The 17,873-nt window shown below is 42.1% G+C and overlaps 1 protein-coding gene across 1 annotated transcript; it reads right to left on the reverse strand.

Annotated features, from left to right (window-relative positions):
• Positions 1-10,272: 10,272 nt before the first annotated feature.
• Znf892 (zinc finger protein 892) lies at positions 10,273-11,613 on the reverse strand. The gene has a single exon (XM_059261370.1). The coding sequence runs from the start codon at positions 11,397-11,399 to the stop codon at positions 10,359-10,361; it is 1,041 nt and encodes a 346-aa protein (XP_059117353.1). The 5' UTR covers positions 11,400-11,613; the 3' UTR covers positions 10,273-10,358.
• Between the last annotated feature and the right edge of the window lie 6,260 nt (positions 11,614-17,873).

Here is a 17,873-nt window from a genome sequence, read left to right on the forward strand (position 1 = left end):
GAATGATGGGAGATAATATCCCAATACAGACATAGTGGTTCTTCTTCTATCTGTGGCCCCATTTTCTGAAATTTCAAATTGTGGTGATATATTGTGTACCCTAATAAAGCTTGCATCAAATAATAATAAAGCTTACATCAAATACCATCTGAAAATATTAAATGAAAAATCCCAGAAATAATCAATTCCTGTGTTTCCATTTGTGCATTGATCTGAATGTCATGCCCCTCTGCTCCATCCTCCCCAAGAGGAACATGGATCGTCTCTGTCCAATGTATCCACACTGTATATTCTTCTCCTTAGTCACTTGGCCACCGTGTTATTGGATCGACTGCCAGGATATCACAGTGCTTGCATTTAAGTAGCCCTTACTTTTACTCAATAATGGCTCTAAGGCACAAGATCAATGATTCACATATGCTAAAGAAAAGCTATAAGAATAAAGTACATAAGAAACGGTATTACATGAGGTTTCATGTGCCACTGAGAACATCATGGAACACATCCTCATAGATGAGGGCAGCTGTCAGTGGTGATATTTTGTTTGTGGCCTAACAAATAAAGCTTGCCTGGAGATCAGAGTGCGGAGCTAGCCACTAGTTGACCATAGGGGCCAGGCAGGGGTGGCACACACCTTTAATCCCAGCACTTGGGAGGAGGAAGCAGGAAGATCAGGAGTTCAAGGCCACTCTGGATTACATGAGATTGAGCCAGTCTAAAAAAGAAACAGAACCAGATGGTGGAGGCTCACACCTTTTATCTCAGAACTAGGGAGAATCATGCCTTTGATCCCAGCACTAGGGAGGTGGAGACAGTAATATAAGGCAGGAGGAGACAGGAGCCCCTCTTTTCAGTCTGAGGATTTGGTAGAGGTAAGAACTCTCTCTACTGGCTGCTCCTTTACTTCTCTGATCTTTCAGCATTTACCCAGCTATCTGACTCCAAGTTTTTATTATTAAGACCAATTAGGATTCATGCTACCGCTGTATTTGAGAACACATCAAGAGTATGTCTACCAAACTCCCACAGATGAATAAAAATGAAATTTTAAAACAGATAAAAACATAGAGGCACTGTGAATGTAGCTCTATGGCAGAGTGCATGCTTAGCCTTCAAGAGGCCCTAGGCTCTATCCCCACTAGCCCCCGCCAACATTTTAGATATCCCACTTAAAAAGTTTGTATTCTTATTTTTAATGTATATATCTGAGCATGGATTTGCACATGAGTTCAATGCAGAGGCCAGAAGAGGGTGTCACATCCCCTGGACCTGGAGTTATAGGTGGCTGTGAACCACCCACATGACTTCTGGGTACTGAACTAGTGTCCCTTGCAAAAGCAGCATGTTCTCTTAACCACTGACCAGCTCTCTAGCCTCCTTCAGAGTTGGGGTCTGGGAGGGGATGAAGGAAAGGGACATGGGAAGAATTGGAGGGAGGAAAGGGGAGAGGGGGAGCGATGTAATTAGATTTTAACTACAGTTTTAAAAATGTAAATGCAGTGCTGGAGAAATGGCTCAAGAGCAGGACATACACTCAGAGGAATATTACTCAGCTTTAAAAAGGAAATTTGGGAACAGATGAGACAGCACAGTGGGTAATAAAGGAAGAAATGAAGGAGAGAAGGAGATGGAGGGAGGATGGAAAGAGGGAGGGTGGAAAGGAGTCGGGGAGGAACAGGACAAGTAGAGGAGGAGGAAGAGGAGGGAGAAGCAGGGACAGCTACCCTACCATACAGCACACAATCACAGTGGTGGATGAAAGAGGCATTAACTTTTTCCAAGCTCACTGAACAAGTGGGTGAATTTTATTATGTGTAAAGTAAATATTGATAAAGTTGACTTTCTAAAACCCCAAAAGATTAATTTTCAAGGCCTAATAAAGTTGACAAAACTTTGTAAACAGAATCAAGAGAAAGACTATGAAGAAGCAATCTCAAAAGGAAAAGGACACAATTACAAACCAAACATAAGAAACAGAAATATGACTAGTCCTAAAGCTAATCAACAAATCTATAAACACATCAGTCCCAACTTAGCAGAAGAACATAGACATTCAAGGCATGTCTTTTCCCATATTTTCCAGAGATGGGGAAATCACAACATTGGGTAAATCCCAGGAATGCTTGGATTCTTTAACATCAAAATAAATCAATACAGTTTGTTAATTAGTAATAAAGAGCTTGGGGCTGGAGAGATGCATCAGCAGTTAAGAGTGTATACTGCTCTTGCAGAGGAAGCTGAGTTCAGCTCTTGGTAGCTGCGCTGTACAACTCATAAGTGCCTCTAACTCCAGGTCCAGGAGATCTGATTGTGTCTGACCTCTGCGGGTGTCTACAGGTATGTGGGCATACCCTCTGTACACACATGCAATCACATAAGTAAAAAATTAAATGCTTTAAAAATAAAATATATTTATTACAAAAGACATATATATACATATATATTTACTACTGCTCAAGAAAACTTAGTTTAAAAAGAAAATACAAAGACTCTCTCCATTTTATTGATAGTCATTTTTATTGAACTATACCATCACAAAGAATCAGGATGGACAGATCATATAAGTGACTATATCAATAATAATCAATAATTATATAGCACTTGACAGTTTACAAATCACCTTTGCACCCACTCTCTACCTAGTTCTAGTCACTCTCAAAGAGGTATGACATTTTGAAAAATACATATATAAAGAAACATTTCAAACAAAGTGACTTGTCTCAAATATCAATTATCATTTCAATTTTGTTGGTTCTCTATAATACCATATATCAAACTTAAATGAACTGATAGCCAGATACAAGTCATACGTAATTGGGAAAAAATCCAATTGAAAAATGTAAATTCAATCTGTCAGTGGTTCTTACCCATTCTTGAAGTAATAATAAAAATATATAAATAACATCTTGGAGATAGAAATAAAAATATGAACACTACAGTTTCTATGTATAGTTGTAGCTATCTTTCCTTCTCAGGTTTTCATTGCACAAACTAAACACTGCTGTTTCAACTGAGAAAAGCTAGAGGAGCCAGTGTGTGTTTCCCCACAGGAGCCTCTGCAGAACCAGGTCTAACTGGCTGTCCTGCACTACCACTCTGTATGCCACAGACCTGTGTCCACAGAACTCCACGTGCTGGGTGGGTCTCAGTACAAGAATGGCAACGGGAAAGATGGAGTAGCTGTTTTCCCTGTCAGTCCAAGCATGGCTCAGAATTGGAATAAGACAAATGCAAGGTCCTAACAGGTGAAGAAAGAGATGAAATGGACAAGGGCCTAGAAACCCAAAAACAGCAGACTTTCTTGAAACTTCTTTTAGCCTTGCATCACAAACTCCTTTTTGGAGAAGCTGGCAAGCCAAAAAATGCAGAGCTGGGAGCAGGGAGAAGAACAGGAGAGGAAAGAGGAGAGGGGGAGGTAGATTTTTAAAGGCCCAAGAAAAGTCTACCTAGTCTTTCTAGTAAGTGGGTCCGGAAGGGGGCAGACCAGCAGCATAGAAAACGTTTAGACAATACTTCCCAATTCTAGCACAGGAAAACATGTGGTCCTTCCCTATCAGCAAGGGATATTTGGGGAGCCTGCATTTCTACTCTCCCCACCCCCATGGTGCCAGAGTTTGAAACCCTACTATGGGTGAAATTATTAAGGTCACTCCACGTAGTTAAAAGGAGATTTATTTAATGGCGTAACTTACAAATTAAGGGATAGGTAGGTCGCGGGGTCTGGGGAAGGTGTATCACAGTCCAGCGGTGTTCTCTGGAGCTCTCCTCTGTCTACCTCCACCATCCAGCGTCCTGGAACCAAGAGAGCGTTCCCCGATCCGGATCTCGGGTCCCCAGGCGCCTCCCTTGGCCCCGCCTTGTAGGCGTGACAGTTGCCGAAGTCTCAATGGGGGTTGGAACTTCCAGAACAAAGCTGGAATGGCTACCCACTACATCTCCCCCTTTTTGTCTAAATAAGAAAGTTCTAACCTAATACAAGACTATATACAAAGGAATGGTTATCAAATATTGTCCAGGAATAATGAGGGATAATGACCTAGATAAGATGGAACTACTTCCAATGCAAACAATATCAAGCAAGAAACACATATTAAAATCCAGAGAAGTATAGAGCATAGATAAATGGCATGTTACAAAGATCATTCCAAAAGGTGTCCTACCCTAAAGAACCTGAATCTAATACTTAATATGTTCTATCTACTAAGTTGTAACTATAACTGCTAGTCTTCAATCCCATCAAAGACCTGAGAAGGAATATAATGGTACCGACTGTCCAAGCTGCCAGCTGTCTCTGTCTACCCTACAAGACTCCTAAAAGTTGCTTATATCCTTCTCCATTTCTCAGGTAGTAGTATATCCTTCTGAGGTCTTTGATGTGGTTAAAGACTAGATACTTACAATTTTCCTTAGTTATAATAAAAGATAAGTTAGATATAAAACCTTAAACTTACAAATATAAGATAGATAGGATCTCTTCTTTAATATTGTAACTGTAATTCTTGCTTGATAATTGTTTTGTTATATGTAATTTTACTATGTTAAAGTTAAAACCTTCCTTTTTAAGAAAAGAAAAAGGGGAAGTGCTGTGGGATGGTCTGTATGTCAAGTGTGTTGCTGATTGGTCAGTAAATAAATCACTGATTGGCCATTGGCTAGGCAGGAAGTATAGGCGGGACAAGGAAAAGAATTCTGGGAAGTGGAAGGAGAGAGAGAGACACTGCCAGCCGCCATCAGGACAAGGAAGATGTAAAGTACCGGTAAGCCACAAGCCACGTGGCAAAGTAAAGATTAATAGAAATGGGCTAAATATAAGAGTAAGAGCTAGACAATAACAGGCCTGAGCTAATGGCCAAGCAGTTTAAATAATGTAAGAGTCTGTGTGTTTATTTTATAAGTGGGCTCTGAGACTGGCGGGACTTGGTGGCGGGAGTTGGAGAGAAATTCTCCAGCAACACCCTACCCCAGCCCCCTCCTCACCAATGCCAGTGGAGGGATGAGGCTTCCCAAACTATCCAGAGACAAGATACCCCTTCCCAGCCATACTGGCATCAGTGAAAGTCTAGAGTCGGGATTTGCCCCATGGTAATGAAGTTATCTCACCCTTCTCTAATACTGGAAGTCATGACATTCATGGATTTCCTAGCCAGGGTGGCATGAATGGGGAGCTATAAATTCTATACCACCCTAGCAGTACTGAGGTCCCCTACCATGGTGCCATTAGAGGCTTAGGTAAAACCAGTTACCTAGGTAATACCAGTTCACACATGGATTCCCCAGCCCTTTCTCTATCAGAGTGATGTCCGAGGAGGCCTGCCAATACAGAAGACTTAAATAGAATGCCAAGTCTTGTAATATTCAAAATATCCAGATTCCAGTATAAAATCACTCATCACTCCAAGACCAAGAAAGTCTTAACACAGATGTCCAACACACTAATATGGCATAGATGTTATAATTACCTGACAAGGCATGTTCACACACGTATGCGTGTGTGTGCGCACACACACACACACACACACACACACACACACACACACCACAATTTCAGGAGAAACAATCAAACGGAACAGAACAATACAGTAACTGAAATAAGCTCAAGGATGGGCTCCAGAGTACAATGAAGGGAGAGAGGGAAACTGACTGTGAACTTGAGAACACAACAAACAGAACAAAAGAAAACATCCAATATGATCAACATTTAAATTGATTGTATCCATCTATCTCTTCCCACTCACCTCCAGTTCATTATGTTGAAGCTCTACCCTTGTATTAGGCTTCTTCAGAGGAACAGAACTTACAGAATGAATGAACACACACACACACACACACACACACACACACACACACACACACGGGATTTATTTGAGTGGCATACGGGCTGTGGTCCAGCCCGTCCAACAATAGCTGGACCAACAGAAGGTCCACGAATCCAGTAGTTGCTCTGGCCACGAGGTGGGGTAGCTCAGCTGGTCTTCAGTGTGTGCTGAAATCCCCAAGAAATCGGCTCTAACGATAAGGAAGGAGTGGATGTGCTAGCAAGAGGATGCCAGCAGGCAAAGAGAGAGAGAGAGTCCTTCTTCCATGTCCTTTATATAGACTGTCAGCAGGTATAGTTCAGATTAAGGTGGATCCTCCCACCTCAAAGATCCAGATTAGAAGTGGGTCATCCCACTTCAAATGATTTAGTTAAGAAAAAAAATCCCTCACAGGTACACCCAGTCATTTAGGTTGTAGGTAATTCCAGATGTATTTTAGTTGACAACCAAGAACAGCCATCACAACTCCCCAATGTGACTATCTCTGAAGATTGGCTTTTAGGAGGTAATTAAGGCTAAAAGAGGTCATAGGAGTAAGGTCTTAATCCAACAGGACTGCTGGCCTTATAAAAGCAAAGGAGAGCGCTCTCTCTCTCTCTCTCTCTCTCTCTCTCTCTCTCTCTCTCTCTCTCTCTCCCTATATAGAGGTAAGGCCATATGAAGACCATCTTCAAATAAGGAGGAGCACTCTCACCAGGAACTGAACCTTGCTGGACCTTGATTTTGGACTTCTAGCCTCCAGAACTGTGAGAAATAAATGTCTTTTGTTTGAGCCGCTTAGTCAGTGTATTTTGCTATGGCATCCTGAGCCAACTAAGGTTGTGGTACCAACAAACGGAGTTTTGCTATAGCAAACGTTAAACACGCCTAAGCACCTTCGCAACTGGATAGTGGGGAGAGGCCAGAAGAGTTCTGAGGTACATGCAGAATGGGAAGGCTGTTCTGGTGAGGACTTAGATGGCAGTGAGGAATGTGGTATTTTATTTGTGCTTTAATAAATAAAGCTTGCCTGGAGATCAGAGGAAAAAGCCAGCCACAACACAGAAGTCAGGCAATGTTAGCATATGCCTTTAATCCTATCACTTGGCAGGCAGGATCTCTGTGTGTTCAAGGCCACACTGGAAGCCGAGCCAGGTGTGGTGGCACACGTCTTAATCCAACACTAGTTAACCATGGAGGTCTGGAGGTCTGTAGAGACAGACAGGAAATGACAGAGCTGGGCAGAAAGAGGAAGTGATGTAGCTGAACAGAGAGAGCAAATCAGATGGCAGAACAGCAAGGCACATAGGCCTAAGTAGACAGGAAGTAACTCGCATTTGGAAACTGCTGAGTTGGTGAGGTAAGTTTAGCTGTGGCTTTCCCCATTTCCCTGATCTCTCTCAGGCTTTAACCCCTATATCCGGCTCCGTGTTTTTTATTTAATAAGACCATTTAGAAATTCATCTACAGAGGAACATGCTCTTGGAACTAGAGATGACCTTTTTATGATGTTAGACTTGTCTGATGAACACACTAGTGTTTTGTGGAAGGAAGCCCTTGAGAGTGATGGAACTGGCTATACAGCAGCAACTTGTAGATAAGGTACCGAAAGGGAAGAGTGGAGTCTCACTGCTTGCAGTTAAGATGTGCGATGGGACAGATGGACTAATGTACTGGAATGTTAATCGAGAAGGACCGAGAATCTAAAGATATGGGGAAATTCTGCTCATGGAAAACCCGAGAAAGTTTGCTAGGAACAAAGTGCTAACGCTGTGTCTGGACGGCCATTTGATGAGATGGTGGGTACAGCTCCTGGGCTAATAAAATGATGGGCATAGCTCATAGGGGAATTCAACTAGTTCATCTTGGTTTCAATAGGCAAGATGGCCTTCAACATAAACCCAACAGTTGAGACTGCCCTGCAGAGCCCTGGGGATGGGGCTATCTGGCAGAGCCATAGAGGAAGGATTATCACACTAACAGATTCATCAGCTGAATGAAGCCAAAATGGACTATTCTCATATATTACAATCTAGTGGAATTTGCTGGGTTTTGAGCTTGCTTGGCATCCATCACCCATTCCTTCATTTGCATTTCTATCCTTTGGTGTAGGAATGTCTGCCTTATGCCTATCCTACCATAGTATTTTAGAAGCACATAACTTAGTTTCACGGGTGTATAGATTAGGATGGATAATCAAATATCTCAGTCATATCTGATTCAGGTGATAGACCAAACTTTGGACTTTAGACTTTATAGCTGGGGCTGGAATTTTAGACTCTGGAAATGGCTGGAGCAAAATGTATGTATTTCATGCATGGACATGAATTAGGTGGGAAAGGGCAGGAATGGCATGACAAGAAATACATTCGTGTCTCCTTATAAAATGTGTACTGAAGGCCGAGCTCCTAGTGTAAACTGTATTTAGAAACAGGACTTCAAAGAGGTAATTAAGGCTAAGTGAGGTTATAAGAGTAGGGTCCTAATCTAATGGGACTGATAACATAAGGAGAAGTATCTCTCTCACCCTGTACATTCACTAACAAAAGCCTGCATGACGACATATCAAGAAGATAATCATAGCCGGGCAGTGGTGGTGATGCCTTTAATCCTAGTACTCAGGAAGCAGAGGCAGGTAGATCTCTGTGAGTTCAAGGCCAGCCTAGTCTGCAAAGCAAGTTCCAGGGCAGTCAGAGTTACACAGAGAAACCCTGTCTCAAAAGACAAAAACAAAAACAAAAACAAAAACAAACAGAGAGAGAGAGAGAGAGAGAGAGAGAGAGAGAGAGAGAGAGAGAGAGAGAGAGAGAGAGAGAATTCATCAAGAAGACATGATGGTACAGGCCTATAATACCAGCATGTGGGGAGGGGATGCAGGAGGATGGGGACCATCTTTAGCTACATAGAGAATCTGAAGCCAGCCTGGACTACATGCAACATAAGATCCTTATAAAACCAAAAAGGAAAGACAGCTGCCTGTGAGTCAGAAGTCTGGCAGGAAATGGAGTCAGATGGCATCCTAATCTTAGACTCTTCACACTCCAGAACTCTGGGAGACACCTTCCTTGGACCACCTAATCTATGAGATTTTGTTTCAGCAGATCAAGAAGACTAATAGAAAAAAAAATGAATTAAAAAAATGAACAGTCTCAGAAACTTGTGTGACTACAACCAGAGCTAACTGTTCTGCCATCCAAATCCAGAAATGGAGACCAGGTAGGACAGTGGGCTAAAAATGTTATTTTGAAGAAATGGCACCAGGCTGAAAAATCCCCATGTTTGGCAAAGTTTCTAAACCTATGGATTGAAGCAGCCCAACAACTGAAACAGTAATCCACACCGAGACACAGCACAGCGAAACCTGAAGGTAAAATAGCCACATTCAAATGATGCTTCCAACACTAACCTTCACCTTTTCAATTAAAAACGTGCATGTTCAAAGTCACCTGCCACTAGTCCAAGAGTTTAATGGAGAAAGGCAAGCCTATCAGTCTTCTCAAGGCTCTCACAATTAATGCAATGTCAGTGCAAATCTACAACTACATTTTCTATGGCATTAAAAAATGCAAGGTACAAGCTACTTATGATTGAGGTAACTCTTTATAAATGAATATTCTAAGGTAACTCAAATAGTTTAAAACACACTGAACATATCAAGGGTCTCTTTTGTAAACTAACTAAGCTGTAAGTTTTCAGCCTTGGGATTAAAATGATTCCAAGTATACATCTTAAAAGCTAGATAGACAGAAAGCACAGAAGCAGGCCTCCATGCCAATAGTCCTCAGCTTTAGGGGAAAGTCGCCCTCACGTGAGCTGTGAACAGAGCAGCCGCCAAGTCTACTATTTTTTTCTGGTTGTCAACACTAAGTTACTGCACCCATCACCCCTCAACTCTTTCCCCTGACCTTTCCATCTACTTCTGTGTTCTTGTGCTTAAGGCTGAAGGACAATGGTTCTACCATTCCGGATCCTAGGCATGCTCATTGTGAATTCTCAGTCTTTTATTTCTATTCCTAAAATGACCACGTGTTTCCTTAGAACTTATTTCCTCAGTGTTCAGAGACTATCTAGCACGAGTACGATGTCTTCTTTCCACAATGCTGTATCCTACTCTCAAGCATGTGGCAACACATACGCATTAGGATGTTAGAAGAGAACTTCCTTTTGGTGTCTTCCATCCAGGAATTATTTTAAAAATGTAAACCTTGGGGCTGGAGAGATGACTCAGCAGTTAAGAGCACCAGCTGCTTTTCCAGAGGACCCAGGTCCAACCCCCAGCACCTACGTGGCAGCTTACCACTGTCTGTAACTCCTGTTCCAGGGGATCCGATACCCTCACGCAGACCTACATGTGGGCAAAATACCAATGTACATAAAATACAAATAAATTATTAAAAAAGAATAACTTTTAAAAAATTTAAAACCTCCTTTCATAGCCTAAGTGAATTATGTCCCACATCAGCCGATGCCTCAATAACTTATAAGAGAATCATCTTAAATTTCTTTGTAGCCCTCATAACATATGGTAAATGCTCAAAAAAATTCACTTTGAATGTAATACACTTATCCAGTATGGATTCTCTTTTGTTGGCCAAAGACTGAATGCTCACTGAAGGCTTGTCCATATGCCTTGTTTTTCCCTCCAGCATGAGTTTTCTGATGTTGAGAAAGAGATGAGCTCTGGCTGAAAGCTTTTCCACATTCTTTACACTTATAGGGTTTTTCTCCAGTGTGAGTTTTCTGGTGTTTCATAAGAGATGAGCTCTGGCTGAAAGCTTTCTCACAGTCCTTGCATTTGTAAGGCTTCTCTCCAGTGTGTGTTCTCTGATGACGAATAAGGGCTGAGCGGTCACTGAAGGCTTTGGTGCAGTCACTGCACTTATAGGGCTTCTCCCCAGTGTGAGTTCTTTGATGCTGAGTCAAGGCTGAACAGTAGCCAAAGGCCTTCCCACATTCATTACACTCATAAGGCCTCTCTCCAGTATGAGTTCTCTGGTGTTGAATAAGGCCTGAACGGTCACTGAAAGCTCTGCCACATTCATTACACTTGTAAGGTTTCTCTCCAGTGTGAATGACCTGATGCTGGGTTAGGAATGTGCTCTGGCTGAAGGCCTTCCCACATTCATTACATTCATAAGGTTTCTCTCCAGTATGAATTCGCTGGTGTTGAGTGAGGTATGAGCTCTGATTAAAGGCCTTCCCACATTCACTGCATTCATAGGGTTTCTCTCCAGTGTGAATTATGTAATGCCGAATAAGGGCTGAGCGGTGACTGAAGGCCTTCCCACATTCATGACACTCATAGGGCTTCTCTCCAGTATGAATTCTCTGGTGTAGAGTAAGGTGTATGCTCTGGCTAAATGCTTTACCACATTCATTACATTCATAGGGCTTTTCTCCTGTGTGAATTCTCTGATGCAAGACGAAGGCTGAGTAGTAACTGAAGGCTTTCTCACACTCATTACATTTCCAAGGTTTCTTTCCTGCACAAGATTTCCCCTGTTTAATCACAGCTGAATTTTTAAAGTTCTTAAGCGAACCACAATTATGAAGTCTCTCTCCTTGGTGTTGAACAAGTAATGACCACTGACTAAAATTTCTCATAATTTCACCACATTGGTAGCTTCTCTTCACAGAAAGTCTCTTCTGAGGGACCAGCTCTCGTATTGGGTATTTTTCATGGTTTTCCTGCTGGTTTTCTAAAGAGTCTTCACAGTCCCTAGACCTTTCCTCTGGAAAACTCTCCAGTAACACTCCAGGGGATGATTCCTCTTCAGAAAAATGCTTCTCTTGAGTTAGCTTCTTGCTTTCTGGTACTGTTTCCCACTCTGAAAGACAAATTACATACAAAGAGAAATAATAAAACAAACAAAAAATGCTTGCAGAAAACATATAAACTGCAAAGTCCTCAGAGTCTTGCACTGTTGAGGGGACATGAAAAAATGGCTGACTGGGAAAAGATGCTGCAAAAAGGGAAGGGGTGAGAAGCCAGCCAACACTGCTTTAGTCAGCAAGGTAGAGAAGGAAGAATAGTAACAGAACAAGGCCAAGCAGTGGTGGCTTGAGGAACGACACAAAAATAAAACAGAGTCTGGAGGACACATGACTGAGATAATAAAAAGCCTCTAGGGACTCACTCATTGTACTCACAGACTCAGACTCATTGTACTCACAGACTCAGACTCATTGTACCCACAAACTCAGACTCATTTTACCCACAGACTCATTGTACTCATAGACTCAGACTCATTGTACCCACAGACTCATTGTACCCACAGACTCATTGTACCCACAGACTCATTGTACCCACAGGCTCATTGTACCCACAGGCTCATTGTACCCACAGCCTCAATGTACTCACAGACTCATTGTACTCACAGACTCATTGTACCCACAGACTCATTGTACCCACAGACTCATTGTACCCACAGAGCCCTTCACTGCATACCTGAAGAAAGACCATCTTTAGCTTCCCTTCTTGCTCTAATCTTTTCCCATGCTCTTATGTCCTAATTGTGACTAAAAACTAATCTTTCAAAATCAGTCCTCTTACACACACACACACACACACACACACACACACACACACAAATTGGTTGTCACTGTTTCAAAATAAGACACAAATTCTAGAAGCTAGTATTCAATGTTGTATGGCTCTACCAATTCAAATGATTATAAAACTTAGTAGTTAGAAAACACATGATAAACTCTGATTGCTTACCATCATCCCCAAACAGAAAAAATACAAAGAACAAAATAGAATCACATTTTTTTAAAGAAAAGAGCAGTGTGTCCAAGCAGGTCACAGTTCCATTTGCTCAGATTGGTTCCCAGCATGTCAGGGTAGCTGTGTCAAAATCCTGATGTACTGATAAGAGTTCAAGGGGTAAGTTTCATTGCTAAAGCCAGGCTTCTAAGTGTTATCATTTGGGTACAGTTTGAATGGGCCCCAAAGGTTCATGTGCTAACTTGATAACTAGTGTAGCAGTGTTGGGTGGTAGAACCTTTAAGAAGTGAGGACTAGTGATATGTATTAGATCAGGGGGCAATAATTTTGAAAGGGTGTTTTGAGGAGTGAATTAATTCTTGCAGGAATGGGCTGTTATAAAATGAGACTACCCTATATACCTGGTCTCTTCTGCACATGACCACTTTCCTTTCTGTTTCTCTGCCACATTGTCATGTAGACAAGGAAGCTCTGACCAGGGCCATTAAGATGTGACACAAAGCTCTTCATTTTCCAGAACTGTCAAAAGGAATTTCTTTTCTTACAAAGTACCTATCCTTGAACATTTTGCTATACCAACACAAAATAGGCTAATAAAGATGGTATTTAATATTCAGCCATGTCTCTAAATGTTATAAATTGCATACCATACTCTGCAAAGTGCCTGAAATCTTAAAGGACAAATAGGTAGAAAAAAGATCAAAAGCAAATAGATGTCCAGCTAAGGGAAATGAAGAACCGAAGCTCTGAGTATCTGTAGAGAACTCATGATTAGTGGAGGATACTAAGAGACATGCCTGTCTTCTGTTAAGGATTCAAGAGAAGTAAAAAAGTTTAGGCAGGAAAACTATAAAGACATTGGAAGAATGTAGAAAAATATAGCATTGGAAAAGTTAGCAATTCATTGAAGAACCCAGGAAAACAATGCTTCTTCAATTATACAAGGATATGGCCAAAGAAATATAAATTTGCTAGTAATCTACTGTAATAATCCATCTTGACAGAAGTAACATGACATCATTAAAAAATACCATAGTTAATCAATAGCATTCATTTGCTTAGCATATAGGGGGTGCAGTTTAAACACTTTCTATCCTACTTGACCTCACCACAGTGAGTGAAGAGCTGTTGTTTTACAGCTGGAACACTTGACTCACAAAGAGGGTAACCTATTCTTTAAAAATCTCAGAAATACTGAGTACCTAAGATCAGTTTTGAACCCAGAAAACGTGTTTCAAAGTCTGTACCCTGAACCACGATGCCATGCTACCTCTGCTTGGATAGGGAAAACACAGAAACCAACCAATAATCTGTGGACTAAGACAGAAAAAAATCATTATACTATAAATATAAAACAGCATGTGAAAAACGACAGTCAAGTAATGTAGGAGGCACAGAGGTCTCTGCGCTCACAGATATGCATTAGGGAAACCAGGAAACATAGAGGGTTGTCTCTTCAAAGGGAAAGATGTATAGCCTGTTTTTTGCCCAGAAGGCTGGGGGCAGAGATAGTTAACAGCCTGATGGCCTTTGCACTACCTGTGTGGCATTTCCATGGGTAGAGGCAATCCCAACAGGCTCCTCCACAGGCATTTACATGACCATCTGAGTTATATTCCCACTGTCTCCAAGAGTCACTCACCTGGCCTGGCTGCTTTTGAGACATCCCTCTCTAGTTCTTCCCTATGCTCCAACTGAGAGATCACATCAGGTTTGGAAATTGGAAGCCCTGTTCACAAGGAAAGGAAAGGGGTCTGGTAAAGAGTGCCCTGATGGTCCCCTGGTCTTAAGGAAAGATGTGGGGAATGGGGAAGAAGGAGAGAAGAAAGGGAGCAGGGAGGGGTCAGTTTTGGATTTCTTCAACAGTGCTTAGAAGAAGGTAGAAAATGGGGCTGGAGAGATGGCTCAGAGGTTAAGAGCACCGACTGCTCTCCCAGAGGTCCTGAGTTCAATTCCTAGCAACCACATGGTGGCTCACAACCATCTGTAATGAGGTCTGGCCCCCTCTTCTGTATACATAATAAATAAAAAAAATCTTTAAAAAAAAAAGAAAAAGAAGGTAGAAAAGTTGATATGGGTTTGGCCTAGTTAGGGTTACTATTGCTGTGATGAAACACCATAACCAAAGCAACTTGGGGAAGAAAGGGTTTATTTGGCTTACATTTCCACATCACTATTAATCTCCTAAGGAAGTCAGGATGGGAACTCAAACAGGACAGGAACCTGGAGGCAGGAAATGACACAGAGGACATGGAGGGGTGCTGCTTCCTGGCTTGTTCCTCATGGCTTGCTCAGCCTGCTTTCTTATAAACCCAGGACCTCAAGCCCAAAGATGGCCCCACCCACAGTGGGCTGGGTCCTCCTTCATCAATCACTGGTTAAGAAAATGCCCCACAGCCAGATCTTATGGGGGGCATTTTTTCAATTGAGGTTCCCTCCTTTCAGATGACTCTAGCTTGTGTCGAGTTTACATAAAACTAGCCAGCAGAGGGTTTATTGGAGTTCAGAACCATTAAATCACTCGTTTTTAACCTCACTATAAAAATAAATATCTATTCTCTTAAGAGTTTCTTTACCAGAGCTTTGTCTTGACACCCTTGCCTAGGGAGTAGAAAAGGGTACTTACTATAGTATATAACATATAGGCTATAATAATTCTAGAAGTAGTGAAAGTAGAACCAGAAACAAAAAGCAGGGGCTCTGTCAGGACTTATAAAGACCAAGAATCTTTGGAACTAAGAGCCTCAGAGCTCCTAGAAACCCGGGCAGTAAGGTACCGAGCTAGGTAACTCACAGGGAGAGGGGCACCATCCTTACCCAGCAAAACCAGATTCCTGTGCTTCTTAGGCACATTTCCCTGAGAAGGGTTCAGCTTTCCCCACTGGGTGAGAGCCTCAGCCATATTCTTGATCAGCAAGTCCTGAAAAGCCAAATACACCAACCCCAGAAAGAACCACTGATAGTGGAGGAGGGTGACAGGAAGGGTAGACAAAATGACTCTCACGTCGTTTTAACATTAAGACTCTTTGGCATATTTGTGCTCCACAGGTTTGGTTTTTTTTTTTTTTTTTTGTCATTTTGCATCAGAATTCCTGTTACCTATTGGCAGCACCTTCCAATTCAAAACCCGAAGGCAAGGAGTTTCTAGTTTCTGTGTTGTTGAATTAAAGAACTGTGGAGCTGCTTACTATGTATTCAGGGAGAGGACCCAAAAGTATCACACTTTCTTTGCAGTATGGTTTTTAAAACACAGGGAGTTCACAAAGGAGAAAGTGCTTCTCTCTTTAGTTTTTCTTTCCCAGTCCATTATATGTTAAAAATCAACATGCTTGCCAGGCAGTGGTGGCGCATCTCTTTAATCCTAGCACTAGGGAGGCAGAAGTAGGTTAATCTCTGTGAGTTCGAGGCCAGCCTGGTCTACAGAGGAGTTCTAGGACAGTTCCAGGGCTACACAGAGAAACCTTGTCTCAAAAAAACCTACATAAATAAATAGATGAACAAACATGTTTGCTGCATGTGCCACAGAATATGATTTACTCAAACTCAAATAATCATGAAGTTCCCCAAATGTTCCTGTCCTTTTCCACAAAGCACTGATAAGCAGGGCCTGGCCCCACATTGACTCTTCTTCCTGCATTTATCCTTCTATGTCCCCGGTTGGTGGCTGCCATTCAGCCGTTAGAAATGTGTGTCACACTGCCTTGTGCAGCTTGGTGTATGCCGCTTCCTGTTCCCGAGGGCTTTCCCTGCCCCATCCTTTCAGACATTTGACTCCTACTCACACCAGATCGCACTGACTGCTACTCACACCAGATCGCACTTGACCACTACTCACACCAGCTCTCACCTGACCACTACTCACACCAGCTCTCACCTGACCACTACTCACATCAAATCTCACTTACGTTTTCCTCCACAGACAGCCTTGCCTGCTGGGTTGCAGCGTCACGCTCATTCTCGTCCCTTAAGGTCATATGCATAGAAAGGACTTTAGGATTCATGTCTGATTGTATCGTTGCTTTCTTTTTAAATTTTATGCATGAGTATTTTGACGATATATATGTGTGTGTGTGTGTGTGTGTGTGTGTGTGTGTGTGTGTGTGTGTGTGCCCAGTGCCTGAGGAGGCTAGTAAAGGATGCCAGATCTAGAACAAAGATGTGGGCTGCCATGTGGATGCTGGGAACAAAACCCAGGTACCCTGCAAGAATAGCAAGTACTGTTAACCACTAAGCCTCTCTCCAGCCCCCTGAACTGAAGTTTTATGGCATCTACCATCATCGGCAACTATGTACCTGGTTTGATGTTTCCCAGAAGCTGGGTATGAAAAGGACTGTCAGTCTTCCAGATTCTACAGAGATATCCTTATTATTTCTTTCCAATCAGTTATGGCATGTTTTATATTGCTGGGACTGAAAATGTTCACATGGCCTATGCAGCTTTGGAGTAAGACACAGTATAGATTTTTTCCCCCTGTGGTCTGGCTATATAACACATCCTCTTTAGACATTACCTCATCCCACAATGACACACACTCCTTGATCTCTCCAAATCACTTATAGACACCTTCCCTCCAAACAAAGCTCTTCTCTCTTGAAATACTCCTGTATTCTATTTTCGAACTACCAACTACCTTCCTTGGTTTTTCAAAATGAACTTTTATCTTAAACCCCTTTCAAATAGTCTAGTTGATGGACATCCTCCAGGGTCATTAATAACTTGTCAGAGACAATAATTCCTGCATTTAAAATACAGATTTAGCCGGGCGGTGGTGGCGCACGCCTTTAATCCCAGCACTCGGGAGGCAGAGCCAGGTGGATCTCTGTGAGTTCGAGGCCAGCCTGGGCTACCAAATGAGTTCCAGGAAAGGCACAAAGCTACACAGAGAAACCCTGTCTCGAAAAACCAAATAATAATAATAATAATAATAATAATAATAATAATAATAAAATAAATAAAAATAAAAAAAATAAAAATAAAATAAAATACAGATTTATAAGTGTGTTCCTTTGTAGAGACCCACAGGGGTTTCCTAATGAGAACTTACTCAGGGTCTGAGAGGCTGAACCTGCTTTACCCAGCAGGGCTGCATAAGGGGTGATTTGACCATGAGTGTGGTTACCAGGTGTTTGGAAGGGTCTACACTTGACTATGTGGTGTGCTTTGATCTAGCAAGGGGGAGGTCTTTCCCCCCCCAACCCCTTGGCATTGTTATAAAAAAGCCTTTTTGAAGAGACAGACAGGGTTGTTGGATTATCCAGTTCCTCCCGAAGCTATCCTATGTTTCTGTCTTTCTCCTCTCCGCTATCTTTCTACCTAAAAGTCTCTTATCCCTCTCTCCTCGCATCCTTTA

Source organism: Peromyscus eremicus, chromosome 4 (assembly GCF_949786415.1).
Source record: "Peromyscus eremicus chromosome 4, PerEre_H2_v1, whole genome shotgun sequence".
Taxonomy (NCBI): Eukaryota; Metazoa; Chordata; class Mammalia; order Rodentia; family Cricetidae; genus Peromyscus; species Peromyscus eremicus.

Bases quoted from the DNA above. Each gene is read 5' to 3' on its own strand.
- Znf892 (XM_059261370.1), bottom strand. From the start codon at position 11,399: ATGAGAAATTTTAGTCAGTGGTCATTACTTGTTCAACACCAAGGAGAG.